The following is a 27,818-nucleotide window of genomic DNA, read 5'->3' as shown; positions in this document are numbered from 1 at the left end:
CAGGTGTTCAAGACTGGGTTGGACAGGGCCCTGGGCAGCCTGCTGTAGTATTTAATGTGGAGGTTGGCTGCTCTGTCTGCGGCGGGGGGGTTGGATCTTTATGATCCTTGAGGTCCCTTCCAACCCGGGCCATTCGGTGATTCTGTGATTTTGCTCTGCACTGTGCCATATTATTAGTTTCGGTTGCTTCTGCAATAACTCCTCCTCTTTTGTTGCCACGTCGGGAGAGCGGGAGGCAGCAGCTGTGAGCGGCTCTGATCTCAGCGCTGCAGACGGTGCTTTTGTGCCCTCGGATAACCGGGCAGCACGGTAAGCATCGTGTCCCCATCATCCCGCCCTTATCTTATGGTCTGAGCGCCGGTATTTGTAATACGAGGGTATAAACGCGGGGGCCACGAGCACAGAGCCATGAAGGCTGGAAAAGACCTTTCGGACCCTCGAGTCCGACCCCTCCACGCCCGCTGGCCGCGTCGCACAACCCTCACTCCCAGGGCAATCCGTGCCCGCTCACTCCCCAAAGAATCCTTCCCTAACACCTAGCCTAAACCCCCCCCCCCCCCCCGCCCCCAATCCACCAAACCCCAACCGGAGGGGTCTCAACACCCCTGGGCCGTGCTCTCGGCCGCCCCTCCTCCCGCCCCGCCCTCGCTCCGCCGCTTAAATCCCTCTCCGCCGCCTCCCTCCGCCGTCACCGCCGCGATGCTGCCGCCGTGGTGCCGGAGCGCCGTGCTGCTCTCCCTGCTGCCAGCCCTGCTGCTCGCCGCCCCTCCGCCGCCCGCTTGCCCCGACCGCTGCGATCGCTCCCGCTGCCCCTCGCTGCCCTCCTCCTGCCCCGGCGGTCCCGTGTTGGACGCGTGCGGCTGCTGCCGCGTCTGCGGGGCGGAGGAAGGAGAGCCGTGCGGGAACGGCGAGGGCGGCCCGCCTTGCGGAGAGGGGCTGCGGTGTTCGGTGCCGCCCGGCGGAGGGGTGCCGGCATCGGGCACGGTGAGGAAGCGGGCGGCCGTCGGGCGTTGCGTGTGCGCCAGCTCCGAGCCCGTGTGCGGCAGCGACGCCGTGACCTACGCCAGCCCCTGCCAGCTGCGGGCCGCCAGCCGCCGTGCCGAGAGGCTCCGGCAGCCGCCCATCATCGCCATCCAGCGCGGAGCCTGCGGGCAGGGTAAGGGGTGAGAGTGCGTGGAGCGGGGGGGGAGGACCTTGGCTCGGGTCGGGGCTGGAGCGCGGTGAGAAAGCGGAGCAAGAATGCAGCGCTCCGAGGCTGCCAAGTGTCAGGGGGAAAGAATCCGCCGTCCCGCTCGGAAAATCGGCCGCTGTGCCCTGCTTTTCTCTGCCTCAAAAAGGGGTGCCGTGGGGGGCCGTCCCTGCGGGCACCCGAGGTCAGAGGACGAGACATTGAGCACCTGTGGGTGTCCTCGTGCATCGCAGGGCAGTTGGACCAAATGGCCTTTAAAGGGCCCTTCCAACTCCAAGGATGCTATGAAATGCCGAGTGCGCTTTCAGCCTTTCATCCGAGCGCCGTGTCCGTGCAATGCCATGGGAAATCGAGCCAGGAATGCAGCCGCCTTTAGAGCTGGGCACAGCCAGTGGCTGCAGCAGGGCTGCGCCCGATTTAGCAGAGCGGTGCTCATTAATAATGGGATTGTTGGAGAGGAGGGAACGTGGAGCTGAGCAGCACTGAGGCTGACTTCAGTGCTTCTAGAGGACGGTCCAGAAGCAGCAGCATCTCCAGCAGCAACAAGTGGCGTGGTTTTCCTTCGGTGTTTCTGCTGTGTACTATTATGTACCGCTGGGGCTTTGCTCTCACTTTGCTGGGTGCAGGGATAAGCAGGATGAGCCTGGAGGATGTCTTCCTAACACCGATCGGATTAAATCTGTTAAGCTACAGCTGCGCCTTCGTTCTGAGCCACTCGGTGCACACGTGCTCATTAATTAACAGGAGTTAAGCCTATTTCTGAGTGGCAGAAGGGTTTGAGTAGCTCCGTTTCCCTTAGGACTGACCCTCTGAGTATGGGTTGAGCCAGTTGTGCACTTTGTTTAGCAGCAGCTTGTAGTCTTTTCTCCACCTCCCCCCCCTCCCCAGCAGGACACAGAGAAGGGCCCGGTCCTGCTGTACAGCTCCAGCTCCCAATGTCTCCATCCATACAGCCCATTTTCCATCCCTCTGCTCCCCCTCTATGTGAGAACCGCATTGTGCTCCTGGAAACATTGCTGGCATTTAATGCCCGACACAATCGCAGCTTTCACGCTAAGGTTTCCTGACCTGCAGCGTAACATAATGCCTCGTGATATTGTTGTCCTCCCTCCTGTCCCTTTCAATTCTCAATTAATGAAACTGATAGCGTTGCTTTACACCTTGTTCTGCATAGCATGGGCAGAATTTGGGCTGTGAGCTCAGGACATTCCCTCTGCTGCATGAAGGATGCTGGGCGTGACCTGACCCAGCCCAGCTCCTGGCTGCCTGCTGTAGAAGCACTGCTGTAGGGACTGCAGCTCTTGTTCACAGAATCACAGAATGGCTTGGGTTGGAAGAGACCTCAAGGATCGTAATCTCCAACCTCCCTGCTGCATGCAGGACCGCCAACCTCCCCATTTAATGCTAGACCAGGCTGCCCAGGACCCCATCCATCCTGGACTTGAACACTTCCTCTTGCTCCATCATTAGGGACAAAAGAAAGGTGCTGGAGGATGAGCAGCAGCATGTGGTTCTTCCCAGCGTTCAACAAAGTTGTTTCATATGTAAAGGACCCAAAATAAATGACAGCAGGCTGCAGTGCTGTGCTCCCCGGGGGTAGAAGGCAATGCCTCATGTGCAGCTCCAAAGAGTTGTTGATTTTTAGTTTTATTTCGAGTCCCATTTTCAATGGAGCTATCTTTGATAAAATGTTTCTATCTGTTCATTGAAACAGGTGGAGATTTAGAGCTGATGTAAGAAAAACCTGGCACTGCTGGGCTGAGCTGTGGGTGCCCATCCCTGGAGGTGCCCGAGGCCGTGGATGGGCTCTGGGCAGCCTGAGTTATGGGGCACTGAGCCACAGTAGGGGTTGGAGCCCAGTGATCTTTAACGTCCCTTCCAACCCAAGCCATTCTGTGGTTCCAATGTTCCTTCCACTTGAATAGTGGGCTTCGTAGTGATAGGTTGATGGTTGGGCTTGATCTTACAGGTCTTTTCCCAAAATCTCTTTAAGGTGAGGGTGGTGAAGCACAGGCACTGGCACAGGTTGCCCAGAGATGTGGATGATACCCCAGACTGGAGACTTCCAAAGCCAGACTGCATCAGGCCCTGGGCAACCTGATGGAGCTGTGATGTCTCTGTTCATTGCAGGGGAGTTGGACCAGATGGCCCTCAGGGGTCCCTTCCAACTCTAAAGATTCTATGGTTGTGTGATTCTGTGTCCTGCTCCGAGAGCTGCACACAGATGAACCCACGTTCCTCTTCTGACCTTTAACCAGAGAAACAGAAAAGTTCCTCATTGATGATCTCAGTTCCCAACTTTCCTCTTGACTGCTTGTGACTCACATCGTTAGAATCGTCATTAATTGATCCCTTAACAACAGAACAAGATTAGAACGAAATCCACACAGCAAAGAATGGGGAAAAGTAGTAGGAGCTGCCTAAATTCTGCCTGCAGTGCTTGTTGGGCCAAGTGCTCTGGCAGTGTTGTGATGTGCAGTGATGAGTAATCAGGGCAGGAAGGGAGACTCAGCATTCTGGGGAGGTCAGGAAAGAAGCCAGAGATGTATCAAGAGGAGAGCAGATACTGTTCTTGTGAATCAGGCTCCCAGCTGTTTCCCTAAAGATGACCATGGACACACGTGCTGGAGAAATGTTCTGAGCTTTGCAGGTTGCTCAGCACGTGTGAAATGAGCTGGGCTGGGAAGGGGCTGTGTGCACAGGGGCTCCTGCCCCAGGGGTGGCTTTGGGCCCCTCCATCTGCTCAGTGTTCACATCTGGGTGGTCTTAAGGCCTCGTCCTCTGCTCCACTTCTGCAGCAGGAGGATGGGAGGGAGGGAAAAGCAGCCGAGCGCAGTGGAAATAAACAGCCACGTATTTCCAGAAGAGAAGCAATTCCCCAGAGAGGGATGAAAAACTCCAGAGCTGAGTGCTGTGCTCTGTGAGGGGGGGCTGGGAGTGATGGGAGCTGTGGTCTCACCTCTTCCCTCTCCCGTGTGCAGATTTCCTTCCCAGGAACTGGGAGGAACTCTGACTTCAAACAGGAGTGTGGACTTGGAACGAGGAAGGGTTCCATGCTTTCATCTTCTGGGCTTTGAGATGTAAAGGTACCTGAGGAGTGCTAAAAGCTGTGAGTAAGCAGGAGCCCATTAAGGAGACTGGATGGGATGGGGCTGCTTGTCCTCAGCAGTCAGAGGAAAGAATCTGCTGTCCAAGAAATAGAAGCTGGAAAATACTTTTCAAATGTGAGTTTATGTGAGCTGAGAGCGAAAGAAAATGACGCTACAAATAGACACCAGCGTGCTGTGAAATGTGACTTGTGTGGTAAATCAGAGTCGTTCCTTGCTCCCATGCCATGCCAGGGCCCCAGGAGCCATGGATGAGCAGCAGTGGGTGTGCAGTCAGGATGTAGGGAACGCGGTGAGAATCGGTTCTGCCTCCTGGATGCAGGTCACTGTGATTCCCTGTGATTCCCTGCTCCAGAGAGCAGAACGGAACTAAAATCTCACACTCAGCCACTCGGGTCTGAGGGCTGTAGTGGAATGCATTGATTGCGTGCAGGTTGAAGACATCTCCCTCACATTTGTAGCAGGAGACTTATGTTTTAGCTTCTAAGATGGGACTCAAGTCACTAATGGTGTCACTTTAAAGTGTCAGTGATAAGGAAGGTCTCTGCTACCATTTAGTGCCTGGAGATAAATCACAGAATCATAGAATTGCTAAGGTTGGAAAAGATCATCAAGTCCAATTGCAGTCCAAACTGACTCTACTGGGACAGTTCCTGGATCAGTTTTGCAGACTTTGCAGTAAAAGCATCAGTTGTACAGAGTTACTATGGTAAGAACGAAAAATCGCCCCGTGCTTCTGATAGCTGTTGGGTTTGCACTGATTTTTACTGACAAATAACCAGTGGGTGGAGCAGGGGAAGATAGAGAGCTTTGCTCAGGGTCAGCACTGAGCAGGAGCGGAGCTGAGAGCAGATGGAGCCGTTCTGAGTCTCTGCTGGTTTTTTCTGCTGCTCCATTTTCCATGATCTTTCTTTTCCATGAGTATTTCTGCTGTCTGGGGGAAGGTCTGCAAGCAGCATTGATGGATGCCAGCCTGCTCCAGCGGAAAGTGATCTTAGAGAAGGCAAACGTGGTGGGACCAAGCACTGGGTGGGGGGAGGGACAAGAAAACCAACCAAGTCTTCACCATTCCACCCCAGAATGCAGCCCCCAGGAGCCCACTTCTGTGCTGGGAAAAGAGAGAATTCTGTACAGGCAGAGCATGGCTGAGCCTTGTTTTGTTCTGCTCCTAAGAGGGCTTTTAAAGGCGTGTAGGAAGTATTGGTGGAGGTGGTGGGACTTGTCTGATGTGTGGAAGTTTTCGGCCTTTGTGATGGAGATACGCTGGATTTATGTGTTGTACCATTAGGAAACCCCAGGCTAAGGATGGTATGTAGGTTTTATGGCTGCTTGGGGCTTTTTGTCTGTGGGTTGAGTCTTTCTCTGCTGTCACCATGGGAAGAGTCCTGCTGCTGCCAAGTGGTGACACCAATGCCTCTGGCTGGAGAGCCTGCATCTAACGAGGGGTTTTTAAGGGTTCTCGTTGGAGAAAATGTAAACACATCCAACAAAACACGACAGAAAACTCGACGTTTTATTCTCTGATGCCTTCTTACCCGGGCTTCTACGAGCAGAAGGCAATTAAGCAACCGTCTCTTCTCTGGGCACTCCTCTCGGACGTTTCTCACGTACTCAGAATGAGACTCGGAAGCTTTGATAACCAGGAGGGGATGCTCAGCACCGGGCGGCTGTCAGGTGCCGGGGGGGTTACCGGCATTACCGGCTCGTTGTTGCCTCGTTGAGCTGCGCTGAGCTCCAGGGGCCGAGCGCTGGAAAAAGCAGCGGAGAAGCAATTCCTGACTCATCTGCTGTATTTTCAGCCTTCGGCAGAGGAGAGAATGCCACGGCCGCCTTAACCCGTTGCCTGAAATACTCTTTTCATCTGCCGGCAGGAAATAAGGCAGACTCTTTTCCATAACCTGACTTATATTCCTTAGTTTCCAGCTCAGACAAGACTGCTGTTAATGCTGGTTTCGAGCCTGGCACTTTTTTTTTTTTTTTTTCCTCTCATCCTGAATCGCTGTTGTGTTGTTTTGTTTTGTTTGCTAATTTTTTTTTATTATTATTTTAATTTATTTAAATTAAAAAAAAAAAAAAAAAGGATTTTTTTTTTCCCCCCCTCTCCAGTGTTGTGGCCTCTGAGCTTTTGAGACGGGGCACAGCCAAGCAGCACCAAGCTTTGCTGTCCCCATCACTTGTCCTTGCTGTGTAGCAGTGCCCAGGGACGGCGTGTTCCTGCAGCAGCTTGGCAGGAGCTGGGCTCACTTGCACTTTGTTTACAGGGAGATGCTGTTTCCTCTTGCTTTGGATGAGGCTGCTGGAGCCTTCCTGTGCTTCTGCCCCCACCAGCTACAGAGCTTTTGGTTGTATATTTCTGCTAATTACAGTTGAGAGAGTTATGGATGCGTTATGTTTTCTCAAGTGCTTCATTCTGAGGTTGCTCCCACAGGGCTGCAGCCACGGGTGCCCCACTGCCTGCTTTGTCCATGCTGTGTCGAGAGGAATCACCTCGAGCCACATATAAAACACATCGTATGGTCAGTGTGTGTAAGTAACAAAGCTGACTTTTAAAATATTGTTCAAGTAAGATATTGAAAAAGGGCATCCATCCATACAGTGGATGCACACAGCTATTGCTCCTCCTGAGGCCAACTTTTTGACATCTCTCTAGCAATTCAGCAGTTGCTTTTTGCAACACAGCATTCTCCCTGACTCGTATGTTGTTCTGCCTTCAGGCCAAGTGTTCCTGGCTGGCCTGAATTTTTAGGTTTACATCTGAAATTGCATAGGAATTCCTGACAAGAAAGCTGAGCGCATTACCTCGAGGGGGTTCTTTATTTCACCTTTGAATCATAGAATGGTTGGAGTTGGAAGGGACCCTTCAAGGCCATTTGGCCCAACTCCCTGCAGTGAACGGGGACAGCCACAGCTCCATCAGGTGCTCAGAGCCCAGACCAGCCTGGTGCAAGTTGCATTCATGCCAAAAAGCAACTTCACTTCCCATTCTCACCTCAGTCTTGTCGTGGTTCTTGCTGCAGGAGATGTGTTGAGTGAATGCTGGATTTGTTCACGTTACTGTTTGGTAGAGTCAGGTGCTTGAAATGGCCCTCGTTTAGTGCTATGAAAATATTGTTGTTGTTGTTGGGGATGTCACGGAGATATAGACTTTCTTCTCAGAAATCAGTGACGTTTTGTTTCTTTCGCCTTTGATTATGCAGGAAAAATAATAGTGATGTAATGGTGGTTTTATTACCGTGCTTCTGTGGTTTAGACCACTCAAACTTCCCTCCTCTGATCTCAGAGCTGTTCCTGAGCAGATTGCCTGCAATACGTAGTGTTGTTTCTTCTTTCCCTACTATTTTCATTGCATAATATCCTTTCTTGGCGTCTTACACAACTCACCCTTGAATAGGAAGCAGAATATTCAGGCTTGCAGTTTTATGTTAAGAAGTGGCAGCAGGATCATCCCGCACATCACTTTTTCCTTCAGCCTCTCCAGCAGTGTTGATAGCGCCGTTCTCAGTGTGAGCAAAGCACATTTCCTCCACTTTCTATTTCCATAGCAGTGCCAGAGGTTTAATGTTTTCCTATATGGTATTAATGGCAGTTGTGCAGACACTGGTGGCTGCAGTGCTGCTGGGAGGGTGGAAGTTTTCCAAGTCAAACTTTACGATCCTGTGGTTTGTGTCAGTAGTCACCGGTTCTGCTGTCCCCATGAGTGCTGGAGCTCTGCTGGGGCCATAGGGAGACCAAGGCTTTGCTTTTGGATCCCTGGACCCCAAGATCTCAATATTCAGGGTGCTATCAATGGGTCTGGTGGATGGAGTGATTGTCAAAGAACCATAGGAGTGTTTGGTTTGAAAGGGACCTTAACAGTCATCCAGTTCTAATCCTCTGCTGTAGGTAAGGACAAACCTCCCACCAGACCAGGTTGCCCAAAGCCCCATCCAACCTGGCCTTGAACATGGAGTCCTCCCACTGCTCATGGAGCAAGCCCAAATTTGGCTCCCCAGGAAAGATGGAGGGTAGTGCTTGTCCATTGAAGCACCTTTAAGGGTGAAGTGGGAGGAGGTGCTCCACCCTCCCTGCAGCCTGCATGGAAGCACCCTGTGCAGCAGCCTTTGCAATATACGTGTTGTTCCTGGGTAGTTGCCTAGATGACTTTTGTTTCATAGGAAGTTTGTTGATCTTTAGGGGAATTAAGGTTTTAAAGAAACTGAAGTCTTCGTTTCAGGCTGAATCTGAGCTTTTTGACTTAAAAAAAGAACATGAAGATGTCTGGGTTGATTACAGCCAGGGGTTTGTGCAAGGCAGAAATTGGCTGGTAGTTGCCCGCAGGTGAGTTGTGTTATGGACAAGTGTGAAACTTTGAGGTTTTCTCATATCTCATTCAGTTAGAGCTGAAACTCATCAGTTGCCTGGGTGATGGGTTCCCCTTGAAAACTCAGGAAAACTGAATGGGGAGAAGATCTACTGCTACAACTTCATACGCAGAGCCTCTCATGAGACGTGGGTCCACCTGTGTGAGCAGATGCAGCTCTCACAGCTGAAGGGGAGAGGTGACATCTGCTAGATCTCTATCTCCAAAGCATCTTTTCAGCTTAGCTCCAAACACTACCAAAAGCAGCAAGTATCAGCATTACAGCATCATTGCAGCTGTGAAACGAAAACCTAGATCTTAGCATGCTTTTTGGCTCCTCCGTGTGAAACCACGTTCCTTCAGTTGTTTACAGCCTCATGTGCTTTTTTCCATGACTTGGGATTCAGCCTTTCCTTTCAGCAGTTTGTTTACTGATATTAGTGCCATTAATGGCAGTTGGCAGAGGTTTTTCCTTTTTGGTCAGAGGCTGGCAGCCAGCACACCTTTTGAAGTCCTTGAAAATGTAGTTGCCTTGGGAATTTTTCATGCTGTAACCTATTTATGTTTTCTTAGGCAGTTTTTGGTCATTAAGTGAATGCACAACAATCATCTTATTAATGGCATTAATGAAAGTTTCTTAACCACGCTTGTGGGCATTTGGGGCATTGTGCAATAGTTCAATAAAAACGATACAAAACAAGTAATCACAGCATATAAATAGGCAGAGAGCAGGCTGCAGAGATCTGAACACTGAAGCCTGAAGGTATTTGGGAACTAGAGCTTTATTCAAGCCAACTCTTGATTTTTAAAATAGAACATCCAACCAACCTACCAAAAAACCCACAAAGTGATAAAGTGAGTCTACTAGGAACCTAACTGCAGAAGGGTTTGGCTTAGAATACAAAAGAGATGCACGAAACTGTGGAAGAATGGTAGCATGGATTCAACAGTGGTTATCCCTAAGAAGTGTGTTTTAAGAGAGAAATCTATGTTTTAGGGATCAGTTGAAATAGGGAATGAAAGGGAAGATACGGATTGAATATAAGGAAGGAGTTGTTCACAATAAGGGTGGTAAGGCAATGGCATAGGCTGCCCAGAGAGGTGGTGGTGCCCATCCCTGCAGACACCCGAGGTCAGGGGACAGGTTGGGGTTACTTCTGAGCTCCTGATGGAGCCCTGGGTGTCCCTGTTTGCTGCAGGGCTGTTTGGACCAGATGGCCTTTAAGGGTCCCTTCCAACTCACACCACTCTATGATTTTCTGACCTGCCCTATAAGTCAGAATGCAGAGGATGTTGAGTGCAACCCGCTCCACTCTTCAAACAGTCTCTTCTGCTAAACCCTGAGCTATCACCAGAGCTGACAAATGCATTAGGAGAAGAGAAATGCATCTCCTGCAGAAGTCTCGAAGTTCTCTGCTTTTTTCTCTGGTGGCTGCTGATGGTTGCATGCTGCCACATTGTTGATGAGGAATGAGCATTAGTTCGTGCTAGGTTGGTAGTGCTGCAATTTGCAGGGCAGTTTGGGCTCCCCTGTAGGAGCTGGTGCCTGCTGGTGGTTCAAATCCAAGATAAAATTGGGCCTAGAAGTTGTTGTTGGAGGAAAGGGAACTGCACCTCTCAGCTCACTGCTCAGTAATCCCAAAGAGCAGTGCTCTGGGATGAGCATTGAGTGCATATGTAATGGTAAACTGGATGCACACAGGTGTCCATTTTGGTCTGCTTTTATCCCCCCCTTGGCACTATTCCACAGATACACAAGAGTTTTTCAACACGTTCATTCTTGCACCGTTTCTTGTAGATTTTATGTTCTTTGTATGATGCTGAAGACCAGTTCTGAGGGATTTTTCCTGCTGGTGTTCCTCAATGAATCCATCTGAATAGTACTTTGACTTTTGTTTATTTGCTTAAAAAAAGGTGTGTTTTCCATTTAAGTGGGCACTCAGTCAAGAGCTGTTGCAAAACCGTGTTACACAATGCAAGAATTCCTAATACATAAGCAAAGGACAGGCGTGGTGAGCTGGTGTAAGCTTTTTAGGTCAGTATGCCATGAATCAGTATTTATTACCTAACTTTTTCACAGTCCAAAATTCTGACCTTCTCACTCAGTTCGTCTGGGACGGCCCACACTGGTTTCTATGCAAGAAGAGCATCGCTGCTCAGGTCTTGGCCATTGCAGCTCCAGGCTCAAAGTGATGGAGCATTAGCAGTCTCACCATGCACAGCTCTTCTCAAATAGCTAAATGCTGAAAGAAAAATAGGTTGAAAGCATTAAAAAAAACAAACAAGACTGTGTTCCCTGTGCAGATCCCCCCCCATCTGTGGCGGCTCTCTTTCCCAAGGGCAGGATGTGACCTTTAAATGCCTGCAGCATTGCAACGAAGGCAAAATGATTTTGGAAGCGGTGATCAAAAAGCATATTGATGGATGCGGCCGTGCCCCGTGGTGTTTTATCCCCACGTCACGTTAATCCAGTCTGATAATCTGTCTGAGCTTCTGTTTGATGGGAGCGAATGGATTCAAGCTCATTCTCAGCATGGTTCTCATTCTTCTACAGCTTCCCGGAACTCCAGTTTCCATTGCCAGCTTTACGATGCGGTTCTCCTAGGCGTTTCTAATAAAGAGAAATGTAAATCCTGTGGTGGGTAAGGTGTTGGCTAATCAGGTTGCTAATCCTTCTGCCTTTCTGGTGCTAAATCCAAGGATCGCCGCTTAAGCACGAGTCAGACAATGCTTTAGAGGAAAATAGGTGGGAGCACGTGCTTGAGTCGTTGAGCAGATTAACATGTCCGAACTGTTAGTAGATGAGGAGGCTGCTGCTGTTGCTCCTTGATTGCATTAGAAGCAATTGAGGTGCTTCAGAGGGTGCGAATGGGGAGATAGGATTGTGAGTGGTTGGGTTGGGTTGAGCATCATGCAGTGCCTGAGGGCAATATGTGCCAGCTGGTGTTACTGAGTCAGCTGAAACCTAGTTTTCACCCTGAAACAAACCAGTATCTGGTTAAGAGCACCAATGATTCGTTCCCAAGTTATTCCTCTGGAAACCGATCATTTTTTTTCCATCACCTGGGTAAAAATGTTCAGATTTATCTGGTTTGGTATCAACAGGTAATGCAAGTGGTTTGGATATGGATAAACAGGATGGTTTCAGAGCACAGTCCCATGTCTCCCAGGGTTCTGCAAATAAATCCTCCTGTTAAGCTGTCACGAGCACCTGCAGCATCCCCAAGCTGCTTACTGCTATAATCTGCAGATTTAGGAGCCAAATGGCAGGGGTGGACGGTGCAGCGTGGCACGTAATGCTCATCTGGACGTCACACAGATCACCTTTGTGTTTTACATGTATGTCACAGAAAATGAGAGTGCTGATGACAACAGGGGATGTTCTCTCTTGCTTCTATGGAAATGTGATATTTGGTGCTCCTCAGGGTGCCAGACTGCTGAGTTGCTCCTGGTTTAACATAAGTTCTGAACTGTGAGAAGGGGGAGATGCGTCAGACCTGTCTGGTTTTTTTCCAGAGCTTTTTAGACATCTGATGGTGCAGACAGGTTTTCTGTTGGCTACAATAGGAGCTCAGCATCCAGTTGCTTTTGGAAATCCCAGTGACGTTTCTTGAATACTCGGTGACCATGGGCTTTTGTGTTCCAATACTGCCCAGGAATGCAAAGCTTTGTGGTCCCATTGTTTCTATGTGCGTATCTATTTTTGTAGCTTTAGGGGTGTTTCCGTAGCTCTAAAGTCCATGGGATCTGCTCCTCCATGTGGCTGGTGGACTGAGGGCAATGCATGGAGCTTCTGTGTCTTTGTGCCTGGGAAGGGCTGGGCTTTGAGACTCACTGGGAGGCAACACAAACCTTGTACCCACCTTAACCTTTCCCAGCTTTAGGCTTGGATAGGGATTAGGGCCTTATCACCTATGGGCTGGAGCAGGGGCTGCTCCATGCAGGGTGCTGCAGCCCGCAGACACCAGTGCAGCAGATCTGCAGCCCCATGGCCCAGCTGCATGCACTGGAAATGAGAAGTTTGCATAGGGTTTTCTGTTGTAACAGCAGAGCTTGCTGTGCAAAAAGCCAGAAGGGAAACTGCAGAGCAAGGGTTGTGCTGCAACTGACTTGGAAGGAAGGGAGAGAGACCCACACAGTGCTTTCAATTCAGGTGTTTTGCAATGATCCTTCTCCCGTCACTTGAAGAACTCATGACATGTGTTCTGTTTCTATTTCAGGCCAAGAACATCCTAATAGCCTGCGGCACAAGTACAACTTTATAGCAGATGTGGTGGAGAAGATCGCTCCTGCTGTGGTTCACATCGAGTTATTCCGCAAGTAAACACCATGCCCAGCTTGACTTTGTATTCCTGCAAGCAGCTGACTGTGAGACAGCAGCAAAGAGGGTTCTGAGCTGACAGATGTGTCATGCTGAAGCATTAGAAATAACTTAAGAGTCCTGGCAAAAAACAACAACAACAACAAAAAAAAAACTAGCATAAGAAACCCCACCCCAGTTTAAACTAATGCATGTGCATTGCCTTATTAATGACAGAAAGTAACAATAGATACCTTAAAGCATCAAAATCTACCATGTTCCTTTTGGCTGTGCACTGTTTGTGGTCCTGCAAGCTTTTGCAGAGATAAATGTTTGTTATTCCCTGTGTCTTCCAGACTTCCTTACTCCAAGAGGGAGATCCCTGTTGCCAGTGGCTCGGGCTTCATCGTCTCAGAGGATGGGCTGATAGTGACCAACGCACACGTGGTCACCAACAAGAACAGGGTGAAGGTGGAGCTGAAGAACGGGGAAACATACGAAGCTAAAATTAAAGACGTTGATGAGAAAGCTGACATTGCACTAATTAAAATAGATGCTCAGGTGAGTGAAGGCAGTGAGCAAGGCGCATTTTATCCCTCTTTGTTTCAGAAAAGAGGATGTCCTGTTGCTAATTTAAAGGAAAGAGCAATGGTTTGGTGTTGAGTTTTGACTAATCTTGGAGCAAACGTGGTGGGCGTGCATTTCTTCAGCCACACACAACCTTGGCTTTGGCAATGGTTTATCTTAGGACCTCTCTGTGTCATGCAAACAAGCACCTAGCATTTAGTGTGCATCCTCAAAACAAGCAGCAGCACAGCTTGCTGGCTGATCTGCATGTGCTTTGCCAGTGCAGCTCTCCTGCTTTGAGAGGAGATGTGGGAGGACTCCCCTGCGGTTGGCAGAGATAGGAAGGTAGGCTTAGGAGGGTAGGTTTGTGCCTCTGAAGGACTGCACCACACAGATGTAGATAGCAAAATGCAGAACTGCTGTAGGACGTATCTCAAACATTCAAGCTAAAGCCAACGTAGAAGGATGTTCTTCCTCTGCAGGTGGTTTTCTAAAGAAGCTGGAATGGAACCTCTCTCCCACAGTCTTGAGCAGTGTCAGACTTGTGGCTCTCAGTGCTGCTCTGCCTCCTGCAATAGCAGAACAGTTGTCACGAGGTTGTGCATATGGAGTGCACGGGGAATCTTGTGTGGAAACACTTCTGCATAACACAGATGCATGTGATGGCTTGAGGTGCTGCTCATATTGGTTTCCCTTCTTTGGGCTTCTGCTTAACGACCTCCAAAGCTGACGGGCAGTCATCTGTTGTTTGAAGCACGTGACTCAGTAGACCTTGCAGGGTTGTTTTAGTTCAGAGCTATTCCCCAGCGAGGCAGAAGTGTTTGTTCCAGAGTTTGTGACTAAATCAGATGCCTGATGCAGAACTCTTGGATGACCCAAGGGCTGCTCCCTCGCCACCTTTGTTGTTTAAAGGCTCTGTCAGGTTTTTCTTATTTAAAACCTTCTTATCAACAACGTGGCCAAAAAAAAATTATCCCCAAAATATTTTCCTGCTTTGCTGAGGATTAAAGAAATAATATGAAAAGCGGGCTGCAGAGAAGGGAGTAGCTGGTAACTCAGAGATAGAGGGGGAGGAGGCACTGAGCTGATGCAACACATTGTTTTGAGGCCATGAGGAGGGAGCAGGCATTGAGTTTTGTGTTATCTGACACCCTGAAAAAATCGCTCCAAAATTTCCCTGGCACTGCAGTGCCTGATGGAAGAGCCTGAGTGCATTTATTAAAAACTAATAGGCCTCACTTGTGCAAACAGCGAGCGCTTAAGGACCCAGGGAAGCTCTTGCAGAGCAGCAGTGAGCACAGCCCCAGGGAGAGCCGGGCGCCTGCAGCCTGGAAAGTGGCTTGGAAAAAAGGGAAGGCAGGCAGATTTCACGCCGATAGTGGAAAGCGCTGCTAAGCAGGATTGAACTGGTGATTCTGGTTGGGCTTCAAGATGACAGATATTCATCTCTTTTTTTTTCTTTTTTTTCTTTTTTTAAAGAATTCTGCAGGTATGTAATGAAGTGCCGATCACAGTCTTATTCCATCACTTGAGCTTTTGGGCATAAGCGTGTCCTTCCTTTGAGAATGGCACCTCAGGTCATTCTGCATGTGTTTATCATTCCAAGGTATAATCCTCTTTCAGCGTTCAGCCACAGAACAGACAAAAATAGATGATTCTGATCTGACAAGCAGTGTCTTTTAGAGGTATTATTTATACAGAATTCTCTGAATGCAGCATGCTAGCTGAGGATACAAGATGGTGTTTTTGGCTTGATGTATTGGCTTCTGAAGCTGCCAGCACAGTGCGTGCTTCAGATTGTGAGCATTGCAACCCAGCTCACTCATGTTTGCAGATTCTCTTGGGGAACATTTTTTGTCTTGGAACCACCCAACACTACCTCAGCAGGAGATTTCTTGATGTGTTGACACGTTGACATTGCTATCATTGCTATCTATGATGGAAAGGATCGTTGGGAATAGCTGATGCCTGGAGGCAGAGCTGCTGCAGAAGGAAGCGAGTGGGCTCTGCTGCCTTACTTGTGTGATGGCAACTGGGCACACTCATTTGGGCAGCAGGACTCTGCTCTAAATTGGGCAGAACATAACTTGATAGCTGTAGTTTGCTGTGTGCTCAGTAAGCACCCTATCCTTTGTACAACTCCACCAGGTGTGCTGCTCCCCCATTGGCCCTGCCTGTTTCATCTGAGGAGCTCTTGAGTTCTGATTTATTTGATAACTGAGGAAGTCAGTGTGACAGTACAAATAACCCCTTACAAAGCTAGATGCAGCATGAAAGCCATCCCCAACAATGTTTGTGAAGTGAGAGGCAAAGTCTCTTTTGAACATGTTATTTGAAGGTGACATCAACGATGTCATTTTATTTTTTCTATTTTTTCTGTGGCGTGTTAAGGCAGGATCTGAAGGCTGAAGAATGCCTCTGTGGTTAGGAAGAGCCTGAAGTATGAGTTGAGACTGTTAGCTGGTGTTCCTAAAGCTGTTAAGATTTTGCAGCAGCTTGCACTGTATTTTTCTTTAAGCTGTGAACATCTGGCCAAGGACATCTCTAAAAGTTATTTGGTTTTGTTCAGTGGAGTAGGGAGTTAAAGAGGACGGTGAAATCTAGGCACCAGCAAGAGTAAACAGTTTCCCTGATGAAATTCTCATTTAAAAACATACCAAAGTCAGCGAGGAACAGAAATGCTGGGATTGTTCTTCCAATTCTCAAAGAGGTTTATTTTCACAGTCTATAAAAGGAGAAGTGGTATCCCTGGAGGTACCCACAGCCAGGTTGGATGGTTCTGGAGGCAGCCATCTCATGGCAGGGGTGGACTAGAGCTCAATGATCTTTAAGGTCCCTTTTGACCAAAGCCATCCTATGATTTCTTGTGTCCATTGAAAACCACAGCGATTTGCTGAAATCTTGAAAGTAGGCAGCATGTTGGGGACAGCTGTGTTAAACCTGAAGGTGATGTGGCTTACAGTTGTGGGAACTATCCTTCCAAATGGGGACCTGTTTCACCCTGCGGATTTGCCTCTGCCCATGGGTTGGTCCCTACAAATGGCTCTTTCAGGGCATATCTTCTTTCTGCACAATTAAAAAGCAGCCCTGAGGCATTCGCCACTGACTGCCAAGGTGTGAAGGCTTTCGTTTCTCAGTGCAAGCAGACCTGCGTGCTTCTGTATTCCTAGAAAGGGTTTGGCACCCAAGCGACACAGCAGCAGCGGGTTGGTGTTGCACCTCTGCTTTGCGGTCGTGTTTCAGCTCTTTGCTCGTGCTTCCTTCCAACATTGTACTAACAGCCACTCAGTTCAGCGCTCTTAAGTCAACAGGACCTCCTGCCCTCACTGCTTTGGTGGTTTCGTGAGGCAATGCAGGCTCTGTATGGCTGTGGTCAGAGGGGATTTGCCTCTCTCCCTGTGTGTACACACTGCAGGAAGCTGGGAAGCAAGCGTTCCTGTTTACGTATCAGTATTCTAATAGCTTGCATTTTTAGAAACCAAACTACTTGAATTCCAGATGTCAGTGGCTTTTCTCCAATTCATTTTGACTTGGAAATCTGTCACTGGATATTGCATTGCTTCCTCCCGAGTCTCCCACAAGGAAGCCTTCATCTTCGTCGCAGAACCTGTGGAAATGGGACAGCATGGGAAAGGCTTGGGTGTGAGCTCCAGGTGCTCGTTGGACTGGGTGGCAGCATGGGGGTGGTTGTCTGCCCTGTGCCCCTCTCTTATCCCTGAAAAAGCTTTTTTTAATTTTATTTTTATTATTTCCATCTTAAGAGCAGAGGATGTTGTCATACGTGCTTCCTTCCCCACATGTTGAGAACAGCCTTTGCAAGGGACAGAGCTTTCATCCTTACTACATCTTATTTCAAGGGAGAGCAGCAGTGCCTTGCCAGGCCATTGAAGTCCCAGAGACATGGCAAGACAGCGTTTGGCCTTTTTTTCCTGCAAGCTTCCCATGCTCCATATTTAGATAAGGAAACTCAGTTTTGTTTTTCTAACTGTCGATGAAATACTTTTGGAGACTTGTAATGTGTTCAGTTGGGGTTTTTCGTTTTCTTTGGCATTGGGTCAAATAGCTCCAAGATCGTAGATGACACTCCACATTTTCATAAGCTCACGGCCTGTGTTTTTGTTTTGCCATAACGTATTCTGAAAGTTAAATAGTTCTGTTAATGAGAGCAGAATACAGTTCCCAGTGAAGCCGCGTGCTTTGCCAGGGTTGCTTACAGCTGAATTAGAGCACCACAACAAACATCTGCTTTTCTACCTAAACATGGAAAGCATGGAGGCAATCTGTCACTTAATGGAAATAGAGCCCAAAACTTTTGTCTCCTCTTCACTGCTTTATTGAACTGTGAACTGTTCAGATCCCTGGTGGAAGGAGATGGTTGTGCAGAGATGGGATTTGCTTTTGTTCAGTGCCAATGTAGAGGCAGGTTCACACGTTTTGTGGATGGAAAGCTTCCAACCCAACACTCACTGATGACTGACACTACTGGTGGCTGTCCTCTGCCCAAATCCAGCTCTGCTGCTGTCCCTGGTGAACATCTGGCTGTGTGTTTTGCCCTTCAGCACATGCAATGGCTGCATTTTGGTGCTGGGTGAAGCCACATCTCGTGGGAGTTCTGTTTACCCAAGGCTTGAGTCAAAACCCTATATTAAAATGTGTGGAGCACTTTGGGATGAGAGAGGCTTAAAATATTAGCGCTAATTAATGGCTCCCTCTCCGGCTGGGTGTAAACAGTGAGTCATGTGCCACTTATGGGTTTGCATGTTTAGTCCTATTTCTGTGCGCTTGCAGATTTGCCTGGTTGAGTCAGTGCCGATCAGCAGGTGCCTGAGGGTTAATCTAATGAAAGATGGAGGGAGAGCAAGCAAGTTATGTGTTGCCCAAGGTCATGGAGTGAGTCACTGGGAAAGCTGGGTTTAGGTGCTGGGTGCTTCTGCCTCTGTGTTCAAGCACTGCAGGGTATGCTGGTTAGCCTATGTTTTTAATTAACTGCTGTGGCAAATCCGTAGCTGAGTGAAGACAATTATGATTTGCAGCTGCATCATGCTGTTAGGGAGCAAGCTCACCAATTTAAAACCATTGGAAATATATACATGTAGATATATTCGTCGTAACCAGTTCTCCCTGACATGTACCTACAGAGGTGCTGATGGGAATATTTACATGCAGTGCTGTTAATTTTGCAGAGAACACGATAAGATGATGTTTGGAAGGACAGGTGATGGCTTCCAGTTGTGCCAAGGGACGTTCGGGTTGGATGTTAGGAAAAATCTCTTCTCAGAAAGAGCAGTGATGCAGTGGTACAGCTGCACAGGGAGCAGAGGGGTCACCATCCCCAGAGGTGTTCCAGAGCTGTGGGGATGTGGCACTGAGGGATGTGGGCAGTGGGCATGGTGGGGGTGGTTGAAGTTGGGCTCAGAGATCTGAGAAGTCATTTCCAGCCTTCACGATTCTATGGTTCTGTGAAAACCTGTGTGAGTCCCTCTGTCTTGCTTTTAGCATGGGTCCTGTAGCTCTTTATGAAGTGTGCTCAGCATCCTCCTCGTTCTTTTGGTGTGTTGGCATGGGGCTATAAAACAGGAAACAGTTCTGTTGCGTTGATGAACACAGTATGGCAAACCAATGCGTTAATGTCACTCACAGTTAACTTGGCATAATGCATTTTTACATTAGGCGACGTCGCCTCTAGAAATGTGCTGCACAGAGGGCACATTTTCCACAGCTGAATGTCACAATGTGCAGAGCAAGGCAGTTTTTGCAGTAGGTTTTTGCTGCTAGCAGACGAAAGGTTAGCCCTAACTCTTTCCAGAAGGCGTGCTGAATCACACAGATGGCCCACGCCAATCCGTGCAGCGCTGGGCTTTGAACTGAGGCCCGACTAGTATAGGCACAGGCTTGAAAACTCAGCACAATAAGAAATAACTCTGTTAGTCAGAGACTGCTCCGTGTTTTGCCTTTCTGCTGCCAAAATTTTGGCTTTCTGACTGTTTTTGTGACTGAGAAAGATTGTCTAAGTCTTAACTCTGCGTGCGACCAATCAGGTGTCTCTGTTAATGAAAGATTTTCCTTCATAGTCCCTTGTCTGTTTTATTTACTGATCAAATGCCCTCCTTCTTTATAAAGCATCTGCTTTCCGTGCATTGGCCACATGTCTTTTTTTGTTTGCAAAGCAGTGCCAGAAAGAGATGCGCTTCTGGATCAACGGCATCTTGGAAACACGTGCTACGTCAGCTTAATAGCATCTGGAGGCAAGGAAGGGCCAGGGTGCTCCCTCTGTGCAAACAATACCCATATGGAGCTGTGTGCTTCCAGCACAGCTCGTGCTGCTGCTGTCCTGTGCTAGGGGAGTCAGGGCTGTGAGGTTATGAACTGCTCAGCACAGCTGACCTGGGATGGTGCTGCTTGGTTGCAAGCTTGGGATTGCTCTCTCTCTCTCTCTCTCTCTCTCTCTCTCTCCTTTATTGCATTGCCTGTTCTGTTGCTCTTCCAAGTCATTCTGTTTAACAAGCAGTTGGCTAATTATTTCTTGTCATCTTGAGACCGAGAGATGGAGTTTCCATAGAGCATCTGATCTTGTCTGGGGTTTGGCAATGGGCTTTATTAAAACAATATGTTCATCTGAGCATAGTGGTGCTGGTGGAATTGTAACGCAGTTGGATAAAGGATCCTAAGAATGAAGCTGGTTGAATCTCGGAGCTGTGACTCCTGTCTTTTTGTGGCAGCACATAGGGACACAACTGCTGTCTCCTGTTTTTACTTTTGGACACTGCATCTCCTGGGACACTTGATGTTGAAACCAGAGGTGACAAATACAAAGCGATGTGTGTTTGATTCAGTTTTGCTCAGTGGATTTTTGTCCCTGTGGGTGATTTATTGGTACAGTCTTTCAAGCTGCTGATGACAAAAATTGACTAACGAGCTAGCTCTTGTTTTCCAAATCAAATGTGTAATATTTTCTCTTTTGTCAAAGTATAGCTGTGATTCAGCTTTTATTGACTTCTAAAGAAAAGTTATCACTACCTTGGGCTATCTACAAATAATCAGGACATACTAAATGCTGCCTTGCCTTTTTGCTCTGTAAGCACACAGTCTGCTTTTATAAACCCCTCTACTTTAGGCATGTAAGTCGCATGCTTTGGGATAAATACAGGCTAAAAAGACAACCTCTGCTGGCTTCCAGTAAGAGATCAATGGCAGCAAGAGTGATTATTAAGCCAATTCGTACCTTCATTTTAGGGACAAAGCTCAGGAATACCTTAAAGATACCTTTTATATTAAAACTGCATATGCTACCCATTTCTTCGAAACTGGTTTAAGTTCATCCATAGATGGGGCATCCACTGCATCTGGAATTAGTCACCTATTTTGGAAGTTTGTATTAATGCCTTTTTTTGGGGGGAGGAAAGGGGGAGGCTGAGCTTGTTGTGCAAAGGAAAGGATTTTTCAGTTGGATGGGCATGGAGGAAACCTGTCTTCAGGTTTACCAAGCAAAAGATCTGTCTTGGGGGATTCCTGTTTTCTTTTAGGGTCCAGTACCTTTCTATTCCTGCAGGATGCTTAAACTGAAGCCTCAAGTGATGCATGTCCTAATCCACTGATAATGATGGAAACGATCTGGTGCCGCGGTTAAGTACCTGGAAATGGTCAGGATCCTTTAGACAAAGGGTTAAGCATGAAAGAGTTACAAACATGTAACATCGTTAAAAGAGTGTAGACTGACTTTTAAAAACATGAAGCAAACCCAAGGCAGTGTTGTGCAAGCGGATGATACATCAGTGCAAAGCATTTCTTTGAAACACGTTCAGAATGCCCTTAATTACTCTGTGAGCAGGAGGCCTGGGGGACTTCCCTGCCATTATCAGCAGCTCTCAAGGGACACCGGGACATTACTGGTCTTGTTTGAACCATCTGCTGTATGTCCTCTTCAGATGGCCTGGAGAAACGATGCTGAGTTTATCTGCCGCCTTGCCAAGGGTGTTGGGTCCAACCATTGCTTTTTAATTCGTTTCTTTTTTAATTGCTGTAAATTGCGGCGCTCTGTGTTGATGCTGGGTTTAGGAATGTTTTCTGTCTTGGGGGGGGGGAAAAAGTTTAATGATGTGATAGTTTATGTTTAGAGATAAGATCTTGAAAGGAAAGAACGGCATCCCTTACTGTCATAAAAACACTCGGAAGTCTTTAAATCCTCACATCTTCAGAGGACACCTATATATGTGGGAGGCAATCCAGTTGTCTACTGAACAATAGATGAAACGTTAGCTCATGTCTTAGGGGAATATGAAGTGCTTTTAACTACACACATGTTTGTTTGATACACTCTGGCTGTTGCTTTCATGACTCCCTTTAGAATTCACTCTTAAGGAATATATTATTTTTACATCAACAGCTGTTGGCTAATTACTTCAAGAAGCTGCTGGGAACAACTCCTTCCTGGTATCAACAAATGTTTGCTTTGTACAGCAGTACACAAATATTCCTTTGGTCTTCATTTGGTTTTGATTTAATGGGTACCTGTTGTGGCAAAAGCACCCTTCAAGTGTTTTTTCTTCTACTCCATTAAAGAACAGTTCTGTTCTGCCTGCATAGTAATGTCCTAACGACGTATGAATGTTTCTTTTCTTCTTATTTCCATTTGTAGGGTAAATTGCCAGTCCTTCTGCTTGGTCAGTCTGGAGACTTGAGGCCTGGAGAGTTTGTGGTTGCCATTGGAAGTCCATTTTCGCTCCAAAACACGGTGACAACAGGGATTGTCAGCACCACGCAGCGCGGAGGGAAGGAGCTGGGGCTCCGCAACTCCGATATGGACTACATTCAGACAGATGCCATCATCAATGTAGGTCCTGCCTCGAGCTTCGGCCCCTTGGGCTCTCAGATTTCTGGAATAGTTGCTTTGAAAGTTCCTCCAGTAATGCAGTCCTTAAGTACAGTGAGCAGAGCTGGCTTTTCTTTCATCCTCGCAAATGTGGACATCTGCAGTGCAGCAGTGCCTGATTGTTATTAAACCAAATCCCAAAGGGACCACACCAAGTCTAATGGCTGCCTTCCCTTCGGCTTCCTACCGCTTGCAAGGGAGGAGGCAGCATTCTCTGCCGAATAAGTATCTGCTCAAAATCTGCCATGCTTTCTAGAAAGCAGCCACGCTTAGCTTAAGGACTCAAGTTTGTTTCAGCATTAAGGCAAAACAATAGTTTTTGTCTACTGTTGGCCTTGTAGGAGGTCTTTGCTTGCAGCTCCCAAGCTGTATTACAGTCTTCTATGCTGCTAGTGCGCTACTATTAAAACCAATGAGAAGCCCCAGCTTCCATAGGTTACCCTGGCAAGAGAAGGAGGATTGAAGTGTTTCCAAAAAAGGGGGGATGTTAAGAGCATGTTAAGCAACAGTTTGGATTTGTAAATTGCATATCTTTAATAGCAAATGGAAAAAATTGCTACAAAAGCATTTCAAAAATTCCTTGAGCCGTGAATTAAAAGGTGGATATTAAATCTGCTCTTTCCATGTTTGTTTGCAGTATGGAAACTCCGGAGGACCTTTAGTAAACCTGGTAAGAGTTTTTGTTGGCTTAGTGTGAAACCTGTTACTTTCTGGTCCAAAAACAAAAACAAGTGCACCGCAAGTGTGATTCAGAGCTTTTGATATTTGCCTGACTACACAAAATTCACATGGCACTTACTAATCACTTGTCTGTGTTTTTGTTGTCAAATCACAAACTGCACCACGATTTCACTATTTAGGTGTTTACACTTTGCATAGTTTGGGGTACTTGTAATGCCCAAGTAATTTGCCTGTACTTTGCAAGAAAAGTAATAAGTGCATTTTAAATGTGAGGTGTTTGCACTTGGTGCATAACCAGCTGGCCATGCAGGAGCTCTGTCAGCCCCAGACGGGGAGAAAATGCTTCTCAGAGGTTCTGCGTTGGAAACTTGGCAACTTTTTTCTACTTGACTTGCAAAAAAACTGCAGCACTAGTAACCTGCCATTTAAAAGTTGTGGTTGGATAGTTAGCTGTTTCAATCCAGAGCCTTTTTCTGTCTCAGCCCCAGCACGTCAGTGCTTGCTAATGGGAAACCCACTGGCTCTGCTGGTACAGAGCTCGGGGTGAAATCCTCTTGGCATGGAATGCTCTTCCATTTGAGAGCTTTTCCAGGAGCCACGCTGCCGGGAAGAGCTTTTGGTTTTCCAAAATTTGTAGAATACTTTTCATATCAGTAGGTGATTCAGAGAAATGGGATGAAACTGTGGGTAGAATTGATCGTCTTCAGAGTCTTTTCCAACCTGAGCAATTCTATGATTCCATGAAAAGGAACTTCAGAAGACTGAAGACCAGCTACAGAATTGTTTTGCACCTTTGTCTTTGTGATTGCTCAGAAGAAATAATCCCTATCACTTTGAGATGTACGTTTCACCTTTGCTAACAACAATTCCTAATTTCCCCAGGATGGTGAAGTCATTGGAATTAACACACTGAAAGTTACGGCTGGGATCTCATTTGCTATTCCATCTGATAAAATTAAGAAATTCCTAACTGAATCCCATGACAGGCAAGCTAAAGGTAATGTACTGCACTACTGTTAAAGAGATAGATATAATACTGGTGATCCAACAGAGAGCCAACAGCCCCCAAGGCTCTCTTTTTGATAAGAGAAATTGATGAAGACCTGTTTTACTTTTTGTAGGAAAGGCTATAACCAAAAAGAAATACATTGGCATACGAATGATGTCACTAACTCCTAGGTAAGTAAAACTAGAAAAATGGTTTTTATCCTGCTGAACTGTGGTCATTTCACATGTGTTTGGATCAAGCTAACAATTTACAGGAAGGGACAGAAGAGTGCTGGTGCCAACCCTCCCAGTTCCTATTCCCTTCTGTTGCTGCGTCCATTACACAGTTGGACTCTTCTATGGGCTCTTGTATGAACTGCTGTCCAGCAACTCCCTGCCTTTTGATTTTTTTCCCTTAGCACTTCAGAAGAGAAGATGCAGCAATTGTTAATTTGTGTTGGGGCTCAACTGCTATTGCTGCCATCTATCCTGCATTGTCACCGTGGTCGAGGATCACAGGAGCTCCCTGCATAGCTTCATTTGTGTGAAATGATTTTAAGATACCTTAATGTGAAATGAAGCTTTTGTGTAGACTTGCTTTTTCAAACTCAAATCAGAAAAGAGCAAGTTACGTTAATAGGAATGGTCAACAAACACGTTGTATGTTCTAGGCTGCAGAATATGGACTGCTAGTACTTTCTGTAGTAGAGCAAGCAGGCAGTTTGCATTTCAGTATGCCTAAGGATCAGCAGCATGACAAAGCACTGAAAACTGAAAGTTTTTTTAGGTGTTCTGAATCTTCTAGGACTAAAGTCCAAGTTTTAAAACAGCTGGTCTTTTCTGCTGACAGAAATGAGCAGTAAAAGCCATTTGCATGGAAAAGTGTAATAACTCTAGATATACTTTTAAGGGTTAAAATGAATTGTGAGGTGTCACATCAAAATGTGTAAAGTATCCCAGCTGGCAAATGTTAACTGAATAAAAATCCATGGTTTTCTCCCCCCCTTGTTGGCATAATATTCTTATGGATGCTTCTTCATTTTCCAGCAAAGCTAGAGAGCTGAAAGATCGCCATAAAGACTTTCCTGACGTTGTCTCTGGGGCCTATGTTATTGATGTAATTCCAGAAACACCAGCTGAAGCGTAAGTTGGAGTGCTTTTTTTCTCAAAACCACTGCCACTGTCTGAAGGAGAGAATGTTCCATGCTTAGCTGGCTGTCCTGGTTAAGCTAAATGAACAGGATTGTGACCATCTGATAGCTATTAGGTTGTCAGCTTGAAATCAGTTTGTGGTTTTCGTTCATTCCCTGATCAGCAATAATGTAGATGTGCCAGCACGTTGCTGCAAAGCCCTGTCAGAGTTCCCAGCTGAAAGGGCAAGGAGTCAGGGAGCATGAAAGCTCACTGTTCTTTTTTCTTAGCTATCAATTCCAAAACCTCTGCTCTCCCAATAACAGGGCTGAGTTGGAGCTGATGGCTCCTGCAGGTCACTGCTGTGTGAGGGCAAAGGGAGAGATTTTGCTCCTGCCTTGCAAGGATGTGGCTGACTTATCCCAGGCACTTCTGTGCTTGCTAATGGCAAACCTAATGACTCTCCTGGTGCACCTCTGTTTGAGGTGAGATCCTCTTTTGGCATGGAACATTCCTCTCCGTGAAGCCTTTCCAGGAGCCACGCTGCTGGGAAGAGCTTTTGGGTTTGGCCAACTGATATTTTCCTAGTGTTACTCAGCACTGCTCAGAACCTCAAAGGTTGCTCGTTGCCATGCTTCATGGGGTGCCTTGCTGAAGGCTTCCAATCAGTGGGACTGGGCTGGCTGGCTCATGCTGGCAGCACCTACCTTCTGGAGTTTGGTTAATATGAAATCACTCAGTAATCCAGAGCAGGAAATAGGAAACATTGTCCATTTTCTGAAACTGGAGGTCATTTAAGAAAGACAGAATTTGTGGCAGCAGAGAAGCAAATGTAGAACCAAAGATGTGGGCAGAAAGCTGCTTGGGGCCACCATATTTTATCACAGGGGGATGGTTGGATGATCCCTTTTTTGTCAATACAAGATGTAACGTTAGCTGTCTAGCTTGTATTTTTAAATTATTGCTGCTTTTTGTAGATAATTCCTGTTAGCAAGGTTGATTATGCAGAATACCAGTGTGTGTCTATAACGTGAACCAAAACTTCTGCTGGCTGTTTGCTCCATTACAAATGAAATGTACCAACTGCCCTGACGTGCAGGTCCAAACTGAAGGTGCATAAAAAATGTTGCAGTGATAACAATAGTTAGCAGAGGGTGAGAGTAAGAGAGTAAAACAGTGAGGTGGCAAAGCCTTGTAGTCTGAAGGCAAACTCAAGACGCTCCATTTGGACAGATGTTCAGGGGAGTCTGCAGCACTTACGTGGGATTTGAGTCAGTGTGAGGCACTCAGGGATGGATTTTCTGGGGAAAATGCTGAAAGTCACAATTAAAAGTAGGCAACCAGATTTGTTAGCAGGCTGACAACGTTGGCCGAGGCAACCTGCTTACAAGAGGCACTCATGTAAGGCATTTTCTGCGGGCGGAAGAGGCCTATGACTGGTCTGTGGTTTTGCAAAAACGGATTATGCTGAAGGGCTGAATCATGTCTGATCTGGTTTCTTGGTTAATATTTCCGTGACTTGGAGCCAGATTGTTGTGCAAGACCAGGCAAGACACTGTGGTTGATGATATCCCTCAGCACCCCGTTTGTTGGTTCCAGTAGCAGTCTGGGCAGCCCTGGGCAGAGGAGCCACGCTGGGCCGGTCCCATTTGGTTGGTGTCTGTCTGGTGGTTGGGTCTGGCTTCTATAGGCACTCAGATGCTTCTGGTGACTGAGTTAGATCTGTGTATGTTTAAAATAGGAAGGTAGGATGAATGGCTGCCAAGCGATGCGCGCCGCTACGTAAATTGTTTGCTTTTTGGGGGCCTGCTGAGTCTCTGTCCAACTGCTGTCAGGTGGGAAATTGGAAATAGCCAGTGCCTTTTGGATTTGGTCAAAAGTACAGCGAGGATAATGAAATGGCCATAATAGTAATTCCTTGTTCCTTTGTCTTTTCAGTGGTGGCCTGAAGGACAATGATGTGATTATAAGCATCAATGGACAGTCGATAACTTCAGCCTCTGATGTCAGTGACATTATTAAAAAGGACAGTACTTTGAACATGGTTGTTCGCAGGGGTAACGAAGATGTTATGTTAACAGTAATTCCTGAAGAAATTGATCCCTAACCAGAAACATGAGCTGGATTTCATGTTTTCTTTTAACAGCGTTGGACTGCTTATATTCTCTCTGTGCTGGTACAGGAAACGTTAGACTTCTGACCAACGTTCTGCTTCTTCAGCGGATTAGTATTGGCCAACAGAATAACTTCTAATAGGTTTAAGGTGCAAAGATCCGTGTAATTTCACATACTCCAGACGATAATTTTTCCTTCTGTATTATATATGCAATGTACTCTTTACTGGCTATTACATTCCCCGCTTAACAAATCGACATTTGCTTCCCTGTGTTGAATAGATTTTCCATTATTTCCACTAAGATTTAAACAAAACCCACGCACGCAGTGTGTGCTGTGGTATTCAGGTATTTATAGGTTAGCTGTGTTTTAACTGGAAATGCCATTGTAAAGGAGTAGTTGGTTTAAAGTAAAACACAACTGGGTAAAAAGTTTGGCTTATAAACACAGATATCCCAACCGAAATAACCCCCTGAGAGCAGGATTTTAATATTATGATATTTTCCTAGTGTTATTAAAAGACTTCAACAGTA

At 47.0% G+C, this 27,818-nt stretch overlaps 1 protein-coding gene across 1 annotated transcript; it reads left to right on the top strand.

Annotated features, from left to right (window-relative positions):
- The first annotated feature begins 677 nt into the window (after positions 1–677).
- HTRA1 (HtrA serine peptidase 1) lies at positions 678–27,818 on the top strand. The gene is made up of 9 exons (XM_052677118.1): positions 678–1,156; positions 12,856–12,955; positions 13,292–13,496; positions 22,138–22,332; positions 23,009–23,041; positions 23,935–24,049; positions 24,174–24,231; positions 25,087–25,182; positions 27,109–27,818. Exons 1-9 carry the CDS (start codon positions 700–702, stop codon positions 27,275–27,277), a joined length of 1,428 nt encoding a protein of 475 aa, XP_052533078.1. The 5' UTR covers positions 678–699; the 3' UTR covers positions 27,278–27,818.

This window comes from Tympanuchus pallidicinctus, unplaced genomic scaffold (assembly GCF_026119805.1).
Source record: "Tympanuchus pallidicinctus isolate F22 unplaced genomic scaffold, pur_lepc_1.0 scaffold16, whole genome shotgun sequence".
NCBI lineage: Eukaryota > Metazoa > Chordata > Aves > Galliformes > Phasianidae > Tympanuchus > Tympanuchus pallidicinctus.
This window is presented reverse-complemented; position numbering and strand designations above follow the sequence as displayed.

Bases quoted from the DNA above. Each gene is read 5' to 3' on its own strand.
- HTRA1 (XM_052677118.1), top strand. From the start codon at position 700: ATGCTGCCGCCGTGGTGCCGGAGCGCCGTGCTGCTCTCCCTGCTGCCA. The intron at 23,042-23,934 runs GTAAGAGTTTTT...TAATTTCCCCAG, and splicing joins GAGGACCTTTAGTAAACCTG to GATGGTGAAGTCATTGGAAT. The intron at 24,232-25,086 runs GTAAGTAAAACT...TTCATTTTCCAG, and splicing joins ATGATGTCACTAACTCCTAG to CAAAGCTAGAGAGCTGAAAG.